We start from the raw sequence: 11,658 nt of genomic DNA, 5'->3' as shown, positions 1-11,658 counted from the left end.
AGGGGCCGGCGTCTCCTCTAAGAAGGTACGGGGGTCGCGGTTGCCCCCTCAATCCATCTCTGTCTGCCGGGGCCGATTGATTGTGATTTAGTGTGCTGCTGGGTGGGAGACGGTGGGCTTCCCTCCTGATGACTGATAGTGGGGGACCCCTTTGACTCCCAACACATGGCAAGCAGAAGCCGGGGCTACCAGAGGGGGCTAGGGGCAGCTGGTGGGGGTACCCGGGGTGTATCTGCAGGCAGGATGAGGAGGGGGGGGGGGGGTCACAGGATGGACGACATCAGAGATGGACATAGTCCTATAGCCCCCCCTGCTCCCCCGCCCGACCCCCACAAACCAAGCATCCAAAGTCTATCACTCTGCTCATCCATCAGCAGCCAGGCTTTGTGGTTAGCCTGAACGATGTCTAGCTAATGGGCGCAGCGTCGTCGCTGTGCGATAATGAGGATGACACACTCAACACAAAACAGCCCCGACCCCACCAGGAGCAGTGCACCACAATGCAGCAACGTGGCCATGGAATCCCTGGTACTAAAGCCGAATACAAGGGATGCATATGCTTGGGTTGAGCCTGTTGACTGTACTTGGAAATACGGTAGTCGTTGAAGGAAGGTTTGCATGTGGGGGTCTTCTTTGTGAGCAGTGTGGGGCCGACGTGTATTGTTTGAACACTGGTTAATGGTTACACAGGCGTGTTTGATATGCTCTGAAATGAGCAGGTGCCTGGCTCAGGAATTCTGTAAAGGACAAAAAGAGAAGGGCATGAATACGGAAAGATGAGACGCGTTCTGACCTATCAGCCTTTTTCCCCCTGCTCCTGACTCCACCACACACCACACTATCCCAGTCTGTCCAGATGGACCTGACATGCATCATTCAGCCTTCAGAGCCAAAGAGAAACATTGATTTGCTAATTAGAATATAAGTTCATCTCATCCGTTAACGAGATGCTGTGCTTCCTATTCTTGGCTCCGGCGTCCTGTCTTCTGCGTCGGTTGTCTAGTGCTGCTGTGTGCGCCACGTCCTTGGAAGGCTGTTGAGTCCGACCTCAGCCTCGCTGCCTCCCCGGCTGCACGGCCTGGCAGCTTAACCCCCTCATCAGCCTGAGAGGTCTCATTAGGGCCCGGCTCTGGATCTGGAGTCGGGGCTGGAATGTGTGCTGGAAACATAAAGCGTAATGATAGGGGGAGACGGAAGTGCCCTGTCAAAAGTGATTCCGAAATGCACATGTGAAAGAGACGGAGGTCAAATGAGAAACGACACGCGCGTCAATCCAATCTGCCGCAGCGCGTCGTAACGAGATGCGAGGATGTTCTAGTTTTGTGTTAAAAAAAAACAAAAGAACAGGGATGCACTTTCAGACTAATGAACATACAGCTGTTGTGTGGAGGCACCGGTGACTCAGTGGAGAGGAAGCAGGGCTGGCCAGGTGAGGCAGAGGATGGTAATCTGATCCGCTGTTGACAGAACAGGGACTGGTTTTCCAGCCAAACTAATCCATACACGTACGCTCCACACAGGTCATCCATTAGGGCAGATTGATTCAGAGCTCAAACTCGCTTTCTGACAAGCCTCGGCCCATCCTCCCCACCATGGTTGCCATGATACCAAATTGCAGTAATTCAGAACGGACAGCATTAGAAAGCTTAAGAGGAATGTCCAATGTTCCTGCCCCGAATACTGAGAGACATTTTATCAGTCTAAGTCCAGGGAGCATACGGGGGGAAACATGGGCTGTGTGGACATCCGTACTCTGCCTATCGTATGAAACATGTACTGGTAAATAGTTTGATTGTGTGGATGGTTCATTTTAATACATTTCAAATGGGAGCGGGGAAGCGAGCAGAAAAAGGACAGCCCCGGTTTTATATTCATATATCTCCGTGGACCTGAATATATCCTCTTGTGAAACAAATATCCTATAAAGCACCAAAATAAATGATCAACAGGACACATCTTGACACAATGCTATTATGGGAGCCACTGCTTGTTTTCTTCCATTAAAGCCCTTCCATCAGTCCCAAATGCCACACAGAGGTTTACAGGCAGAGAGTCCAGACATCTGCTGCTCTCTGATTGGTGGAGGAGCCGCGCGCCAGGCTCACCTGTTATCCACAGCCCAGTGCATGGTAAACACCCTTGGTCAGACCTGTGGGAGATACGGCCCATCTGGTCCGCAGTATTAACAACCACCTCTTTAACAATGGCTTCTGGGAAAAAGAGAAGGGCAGGCGGGGGCCATATCAGCCAATAAAAACAGGCTATGCATGACATTTAGCGCCTGATGCAAGGCTTTGCACTGCACAGGTTTGTCTGCTCTCTGCATCAACTCCTGGCAATAAAGGGAAAGACAATCTCCAAAAGTGCGTGTGTGTGTGTGTGTGTATCTGTGTGTGTGTGTGTGTGTGTGTGTGTGTGTGTGCCCGTTTGTGTCTCTGTGTGTGCGTGTGTGTGTGTGTGTGTGTGTGTGTGTGTGTGTGTGTGTGTGTGTGTGTGTGTGTGTGTGGGAGAGGGGATTGTAGGTGTAAAGGTAGCAAGAAAAGTGGACAGTATAACACAATGAAGGAAATCATTTTGACTTTGACTTCAAATAGTCATAAGATAAAATAAAAGGCCTTCCACTTACAGATATATGACAATGAATATCCACTGTCCCACGATGGAGGTGGCGTTGAAATCGCAGGTTCGATTTAATGGACAAGAGGGGGTATTCTTTATTCATAGAGGTTTAACAAGTTAAGAGAAAAGGAGAAGGAAAGATGAAATGAGTGGTCCGGGCTCCATCGGAGGTGTCATTTGACAAAACACTGCCCTCTAGTGTATCATCTGTCCTGGATTCCAGTAAACGTGCAACGTTAAAGTATGTGCAATTCGTCAACTCGACGGAAAAGACTTTGATATTTAATGGGAGTTGATAGCAAATATCAGAAACACTAAAATAATTTCTGAGACATTGTGGGGCTTGAACACTGGTCTCCACAGAATAATCAGAAGCAGCATCACTGCACCAACAGATACCTTACAATTCATGGTCAGATTTTATTTGGATATTCAATCCAGACGATAGCTTTATGTATAAAAGAAAACCCACAAACATAAGAAGGATTTGAACCCTGGTCTGAGGCACTTTCATCAGCAGGTCATACCACTGGACCACTTAGACGCTAACTCATGTCGGAAATCCGATTTTAATTTGAAGACTGTTTCTCTTTTGTTTTTTTCATGTTCTTGTAGATATGTGCATCTACAGTAATACATGCATATTCGGGATGACTATGTTGGAGTTTGTATAAGGAAATTCGATTTAACCATTTATGAATTTTCTTTATCTGGCTACATAGCAATGCATTCATATTTGTAGTATATATTACAACAAAGGAAAATAATAATGAATGTTTCCATTTTTCAACAACTTTCGTAGCCCTCGAGGACAAGTTTCTGAGTTTACGAGGCGCAAACGCACTTTACCGTTCCAACCAATGTAGATGCGCAATCCCTTTTTATGTGTAGATGCCGTGACGGCGCTTCTTCGAAGCGTAGATGGCCTGACCGCAGGTACTACGGTGTACGTGATCTGCGTACGGTGGCCGTGAGATTTCGTAGAGCTTTGCACGGTTCTATTTGAGGCATCGGTGAGTGAGTCTCACGCTCCCAATGCGTGATAGTTGGCAGCTTAAGCAGATCCATGCATTTTTTCATTACTTTTAATCCTCAATGTAATGAAACGCGCTATCTTGCTCACACTTGTTATTTTCCCTTCTCCAGGACAAACTAGACTATCGAGAGAATGTTCATTCTCTATGTAAAACATGTGGACGCCTGTTAGAATTAAACAGCACAAAGGCAACATGTCTAAATGAAAGAGAGATGAGAAGGCAAGTTTGAAAGAGGGCTCGGGTTCAGGTTGGACAGCAAGCAATGGGCTTTCTACAGCTGCTGGCACTAATGACGACAATTACCACAGTAATAACGTTAGCCCATCTGAGGGAATGGAGGGGAAGGACAAGTGGTTGTGTGTGTGTGTGGGTGGAAAGGATTCTGTGCGTATGTGCGTGTCTGTGGGGGGTGGGGGTAGGTGTAAGTGAAAGTTAACAGGAACAGTAGAGAATTAAAAACGGACGGAAATCCTTTTCACATAGATATATAGATATCAAATAAAAAAAGTGGCATAAGTTACAGATATATAACAATGAACATCCTCTGTATCACGATGGAGGTGACGTTGAAATCACAGGTTGGATTTAATGGAGGACAGGGTGGGTATTCTTTTATTCATAGAGTTTAAAACAAATGAAAAGAGCACAGAAGAGTAAAGGAGAACGATTAGATGGTAAATCCGAGCTCCATCGGAGGTGTCATTTGACAAAACAGTGCCCTCTAGTGTATCATCTGTCCTGGATTCCAGTAAACCTGCAACCTTAAAGTATGTGCAATTCTTCAAATCAACAGAAAAGACTTGGATATTTAATGGGTGTTGATAATAAATATAAGAAACACATACAAATATAATACCTGAGACATTTGACTATGAAAAAATGGTCTGCATAACAGAAGTGAAAATAAGGCCTTGATATATGCCTATACAATAGAACGAGATTAATGATTTTTTAAAAATACTTTTAATCCTCATTGTAATGAAACGCTGTATCTTGTTCACACTTGTTATTTACTCTTCTCCACGACAAAGTACACCCAAGCGAGAGAATGTTCATTGTCTATGTAAAACATGTGGACGCCTGTTAGAATTAAACAGGACAAAGACAACATGTCTAAATGAAAGAGAGATGAGAAGGCAAGATTGAAAGAGGGCTCGGGTGGAGTTTGGACAGCAAGCAATGGGCTTTCTACAGCTGCTGGCACTAATGACGACAATTACCACAGTAATAACGTTAGCCTATCTGAGGGAATGGAGGGGAAGGACAAGTGGTTGTGTATGTGTGTGGGTGGAAAGGATTGTTTATCTGTGTGTGTGTGTGTGTGTGTGTGTGTGTGTGTGTGTGTGTCTGTGTGTGTGTGTGTGTGTGTGTGTGTGTCTGTGCGTGCGTGTGTGCGTGTGTGTGTTTGTGTGCTTGCTAGTGCACGCATGTCATGCATGTGAGTATGCGTACACCTTCCATTGTAACAGCCCCCCTCCTCCCCCTCCCCGCCCCCGTCCTCTGAATCTCAGTGTCTCTTTGTTAGCCCACAATAATTCTATTTGGGCCTCATATCCGCCATATCAGATTCTAGTTTGTACAAGGTAATTAGCAGAGGAAGGGAAGCCTCTACACCAGGACAAATGTCCCATGACATCATGCTGGCTCCACACACTATTTGCTTGATTCTCCTTCAGACTGCAATCCGGAGACAATGAGCACATTTCTCGCATGGGAGGAATATATATATATATATATATATATATATATATATATATACATATATATCAGCGTTTAAAATATGGAACAAATAACAATGTTTTTGCCGGTTGTGGGGGGTCGTGGGATGAGAGTGGGGAGAGGACAAAATAACATGTAAAATAAAATGGCCGAAGGGGCGATGGTGATAGACAGTGGAGGTAAAGTTCATCATTTTCATTGTAACCTGCACTTACATTCAGAACCACTTCATCGCAACTAGGAGCCACTAGGAGAGAGACGATGAGAGAGGGGAGGTGGGGGTTAACTGGCACTCGGGTCCCGGCATAACCAAACATAATCACATACCCTTCAGTCTTTCAGCCATTTTTATTTTCAATACTTTCATTTGCAGGTTGGTTTGCACAGTAGAGGAAGCAGTGGGAGGTGATGTTGTCTCAACAGTGTACCCAGGTTACACAGATTTGAATCAATTATGTTCTGCGTAACAAAGGGGTGCCTTTTGGAATACCATGTCCATTAAGCTTTTTTAGAGTTCACCTTGACTCTGCATAGCTTCCCTCCTCACCCCCACCATCCCTTCTCCGACAATACTCTCCAAACCCCCCCCCCCCCCCCCCCCCATGGCACTGAAAAATAGTACTTTACGTACGCATTTTGTAGCGTCTTATCCTAACTATCTTTGTTACGTACAGGGAAAAGGTTAACCTAGCAATTGTAAGTGCTTGGCACTTGTTCTATGAACATTCTTACTGTACCGACAGTGATATATTGTTGTTTCTCTTTCATCTGAAAAATGTAAATATTGTAATAGTTATGGATAAAAGCATCTGAAATGCCCTAAATGTAAATGTAAGTTTTAGTTCATCTGACCTGTGGTCTGGTCGTTGATGTACAGCGCCCTCTGGAGTTGTGAGTTGTTACAACATCTACATTTTATCATCCTGAATTATATTTATCTTTCTTTTCTTGTTTTATCTTGACTTTTGGTCGTTTTTCTAGCATCCTTCCTTCTCCTCCAATTTATGTTTTCCCACTTAATTCCCATCAAGCAACAGTGTCTCTAGTCTAGGCCATGGTGGCCAGACTGGTTGTGTATCTTCACTGACATCCTCAAAGATAAATATGTTGTGTGCTTTCTTTTGTTTATTTTAAGAAAACATACAAATGGGATTTTTTGTGAACTAGATTGTATGTATAGTTAATTTATACAGGTGAATTCAACTTTTATTTTGAACTTGATGCATAGCAAAATCAGAATTTTGCTATGCATCACTTGTGTACGTGTCAGAGTTGTGTCAAACCAGGAAGAGACTTATCAGGCAAATATAGCACCTCAATCAATTCAATGCTTCCCCATAGACCTCTTGATAATCTATTGGCTAATATAAAAGCTCAACCAACTTATTATTTAGTATATCCTGGTTTATCCTTGTTTTCATTGAGTAAAGAAAATCAGTTTAAATTCAGATTTTCTTTTTGTCTAACCATTTTTTGTAAGGCGTGTAATTTATTTCAGATTGTTGTTGATGTTCAGATCGCTGGGAATTATAGGGGGAAACATTTTTGCGATGTTGGAAAGTTCTCGTGAACGACACCTCATGGCTCTCTGATGATTCTACTTCCTTTCGGCAACTGGGGCCAGATTTTGGTAACAGAATGGCCCAGTTGGTGACGTATTGTTTATTAGTGACGTGCATGAACATGGCGGACCACAAGGCAAAAGTTTTGACCGGTGCGAAAGTTTTACTCAATATAAAATAATCAACCATCATATATATTCTTTGCCATGTCTACACTTTAATACTGATTGACGTTTTAACCGTCTGTTGGCATCGACTTTGCTCAGTTTTAAACGTTGTGTACTGGTAAACCAGCTCTAGATGAGGGCAAATGTAGTCTTCTATACAGTGGCAACACAATGTGCTTCTCATAAATAAAAGCAAAAGGATAGTAGGGCTACAAGGAAATAAAGGCGTTCGAACTTGAACTGATCCTACTATGTTCTGTTTAGTTCAGACTTTTTTTATCGGATAAAAAGCCCTGCTGTAAAGAACTTTAAGGTTCCCAATGCAGTGCACATGAACGGTCGCTGTCGGGAACGTGTGTAAGCGTGAGTGGCATCATTGGCGAGCCGTCTCGTTATTACCAGGACCATGAACGTGCCTACCAAGGGCGTAGGAACCGGGGGGGACGGAGGGGACGTGTCCCCTCCAATATTGGAGACAGGCGCAATTGTCCCACCTAAAAATTATACCGGGGGGAGAAAAATATTTTATTTTATTTTGAAAGCGCAACACAGCGTCTTGTCACCGCTTCTTATTCTAAAAAACTGGATGATTGAGCGTGCAATTAAAGAATTGATTTGATATTTATCAGTTCATTACTGCCATTCAAAATGTGTTTTCCTTTACATTTACAAATGTATCTTTTTAGTAGAATAAAATTTATTTGTGAATTTTTTCAGTGTAGTTAATTTATGACATATTTCTGTTCAAACCATTAACGGATCTGTCAGGTTTCCGATATGTGTCCCCCCCAATGTTAAACTCATTCCTACGCCCCTGGTGCTTACTACTATGCAATGTATTTTGAGTTAATATAAAATGCAAAAATTTAAATAAAATAAATGGCTAGGAAATCCCGAAATTAATAAATGAGGCGATGTATACATAATTAAATATAAATATAAATGAATCAATATATTTTAATTAATGATTATTAATTATTTGTATATGGTTGATGTTCAAATTGACTACTTTTATTTATTTCAGGGGATTTATATTTAAAAATGCAACACATTTATTAATTAATCCCAATCCAAAGGATTCAGATCAGTAATCTCAACGTACATCTATCTAGAGTTTTAAAACAGGTCGAAGGTCATTGTGTGGTGGAGCAGTTGTCATCGACAACTTTTACAATTCCGTTCGTGGTGAATTTCAATCAACAAATGTATAATGCCTCAACTAAAGTTTCATATTAATTCAGACAAAACTAAACTATGTGTGTTTCAGTCGTGGGTTAGTTTCATCGCCTCAATGGTGTATGTATTCTTGTTTAATCTAATGTGTAAAACGCAGACATAAAGTGTGTGTGTGTGTGTGTGTGTGTATCTGTCCCCTCATGGACTTTTTCACATGCTATATCCTGTTTTTAGGAGAAGGGGTTAGACCAAAGAGCTTCCTCAGGATAGAGCAGTTTATGGACACCTTTATTGAAGGATTTGAAGATCCCTTCAAAAAGGTATGGGATTATTATCAACACACCATTTCCCTATTTGGTCACAAAGTCAGACTTGTACGTAGGAAATGCTATGTAGAAGTTTCACTTAACATAAGTAGTAGCTGCCATTCTGCCTTGAAAAGCGTTCCTTGAGCACATCACTCAAGGAAGTTGCCTACCTAGTAATGTCCTTGTGTGTGTGTGTGTTCATTGCGTTTCCTCTTTCAGCATTCCTTCATTGCGGTCATGCACTTTGCGGGCATGAAAGCCGTTGGAGAGTCTGTGCAGAAGCCTCTGCTTTACTACCAGGTCAACCTCACAGCGTCCATGAACCTGCTCCAGGTGAGTGCTGACACTGCGCCCTAACAACGTAATCTCCAGTAATTAATGTGCCACTTAATAACGGGACGTTTCTTTGATTGTTATATTTGAGAGGTTGCCTTTCCCCCACAGTCTCTGCCTGACATTAATTATGTGTGTGCGTGTGTGTGTGTTTGTGTGTTTTTGTGGGCCTGTATCCCAGGTCATGCAGGCTAACGGAGTCCACAACCTGGTGTTCAGCAGCTCGGCCACGGTGTACGGAGACCCCCAGCGGCTGCCCATCGACGAGCAGCACCCGGTGGGCGGCTGCACCAACCCCTACGGCAAGACCAAGTTCTTCATCGAGGAGATGATCAGCGACCAGTGCAAGGCCAATAAGGTCCATGCACAAGTATGAGTGGAGGGGGCATGATGTGAGATGAGATGTCCTCTGGAGTAGTGGTTTAAGATGTAGCGTAACTATTTTTCTGGTCCTAGAGGCTTCATCAGAGAAATAGATACACAAAAATAGAAATAACTCAAGTTAATCATTGTAGTTTTATTAAAAACCTTCTTCTGTCTGCACAGGACTGGAATGCAATTATGCTGCGGTACTTCAACCCGGTCGGAGCTCACATCAGCGGCCTCATCGGAGAGGATCCTCAAGGCATCCCCAACAACTTGCTCCCATACGTTGCACAGATAAAATGTCTACTGGCCTGGGAGCGACGGGTCACCGGACATTACATTATCGTTATCTCCAACGCAAACTTTTTTTTTATTTTCTGCGAACCACACCCAGGTTGCCATTGGGAGTAGAGAGCACCTCAGTGTATATGGTGATGACTACGACACACCTGATGGGACAGGTAATAGAGAGGCACTGTTGTCCAAGATCAGCAAATAACCTTTTTTAACCTTTGATGCAGATTAGCAAATCGGTTTTCAATGATTTTTGCTTATTTTCCTCCACACCTTCCATGTAAGGTGTCCTGCCGTGAATGATTTGCCTGATTGACCACTGAATAACACCTGTGCATTAGAGATTATACCCATGTAGTTGATTTGGCCAAGGGACACATAGCTGCCTTGAAGAAGCTGCAGGAAAACTTTGGGTGCAAGGTAAGACCCACTCCCCTCCAGGCTTTGACCTTCATTCTATTGTTCTAAAATCGATCGTGCCTGTTTACTGTATGTCATGTAGATAATGATCTACATAATTGTGTGTGTGTGTGTGTGTGTGTGTGTGTGTGTGTGTGTGTGTGTGTGTGTGTGTGTGTGTGTGTGCAGGCGTACAACCTTGGGACAGGTACTGGGTATTCAGTGCTCCAGATGGTTATGGCTATGGAGAAGGCTTCTGGAAAGGTGAGTCGCAGTGATGACCCGGGCTTGGAGTTAACGGGTTAACGGCCCAAAAATAAAAATCGAAAAACCAAACAATTTAACAGTCTAAATTATGCCCCAGTGCCAGTACTTCACAGTATATTTCTGCACCAAAACCTGCATGTTCACGTCACAAGAAGGGTTTTATGTCAAATTGAAATGCTACATAAATGTAAATGTATGAAGGTATGAAAAAACGCAGAATTAAGCCTTGACCTCAGAGGAATAACAAATAATTACCAAGTTATTACTATAGAAAGCAGAATGTGTACGATTTCAGCATTAAAACATTTAAAAATGACTAGAAATGTGTTGTATATTTTATTTCCTTGTGTACCAAGATTATCTCAAATGTTTTCAACCATTGATAATCTCAGGGAAATTCGTTCTTTTAAAATGAACACGTCCCAGCCAATTTTGTCGAGTCTTAATGGCATAATTTCCCCTTAACCACTAGCATCACAGGAAACACAGGAATGAGGATGGACTTCTGAGAACTAGATAGCTATCCACTCTACTGTTGTTTTTTATTCAATGTTTTTATTGCTCCCTCGTGATGGAACACGATTTATCAGTCCAGTTTGCCGTGACTTCTGTTGCCGAAACTTTCCATGTATTTAATAATTAAGGATTATGCCTATAAAGTAGAGCTGTCAAGCGATTAAAATATTTAATCATGATTAATCGCATTTATGTCATAGTTAACTCTGATTAATCGCGATTAATCACAAATTCTTTCCTATGCTAAATATCCCTTGATTTCTTTCTCATTTTAATGCTCTTATCAACATGGAGAAGTGCATCAGCTTGCCTTGTGCAAATGTTTCTTTATTGAAAACAACATTGGCATACTGATCAAAAATACAAAAAAAATTACAAAGTGCAAAGGTAAACTAGGACTCAGCCTATAGTGCAATCAAACAAACATACTGCCTTGAACATTGCAGTCAGGCTACTGCTTCTTTCGTGTGCTTGGCCATTAAGTGGTATTTCAGACTGGACATGCTGCGATGATAGCTCAGTTCACAATGGCAAATCACACATATTACTTTGTTCTTGTCAATGGAACCATTTGGCAACTTTTTAAATATAAACTTTCCATTAAGAATCGTTTTGGCGTCCATGTCTGACTTTACATTAGCTTTTGGCCGTGGCTTGCCCCAACCGGTTTGTGTGCGGCGTGCTTGATGTTTTGTTTCCGGTGTAGCTAGATCCGGTATGGTGTAGTTTTTCTAACGTGACTAGTTATTGCTAGAAAGCAGGTGAATAATCTACGTTTGCCAAGGCAAAAAAAAATAATATATAAATATATATTTTGCGTTAATCGTGCGTTAAAAAATTTAACGCCATTAATATTGGTTTGAGTTAACGCCGTTAATAACGCGTTTAACGCACA

At 42.5% G+C, this 11,658-nt stretch overlaps 1 protein-coding gene across 1 annotated transcript in view; it reads left to right on the top strand.

The window, feature by feature from the left end:
* Positions 1–4,210: 4,210 nt before the first annotated feature.
* LOC307086937 (UDP-glucose 4-epimerase-like) overlaps positions 4,211–11,658 on the top strand; it is a gene marked incomplete at both ends in the record, with an annotated part of 10,069 nt that continues 2,621 nt past the window's right edge. The window contains 7 exons of the mRNA XM_079752284.1: positions 4,211–4,216; positions 8,808–8,921; positions 9,103–9,279; positions 9,468–9,581; positions 9,682–9,767; positions 9,923–10,001; positions 10,170–10,244. Coding sequence (XP_079608410.1) covers positions 4,211–4,216; positions 8,808–8,921; positions 9,103–9,279; positions 9,468–9,581; positions 9,682–9,767; positions 9,923–10,001; positions 10,170–10,244 — 651 coding nt within the window. The remainder of the gene's footprint in view (positions 4,217–8,807; positions 8,922–9,102; positions 9,280–9,467; positions 9,582–9,681; positions 9,768–9,922; positions 10,002–10,169; positions 10,245–11,658) is intronic.

This window comes from Pollachius pollachius, assembly GCF_949987615.1.
Source record: "Pollachius pollachius genome assembly, chromosome: 15".
NCBI classification, from domain to species: Eukaryota; Metazoa; Chordata; class Actinopteri; order Gadiformes; family Gadidae; genus Pollachius; species Pollachius pollachius.
This window is presented reverse-complemented; position numbering and strand designations above follow the sequence as displayed.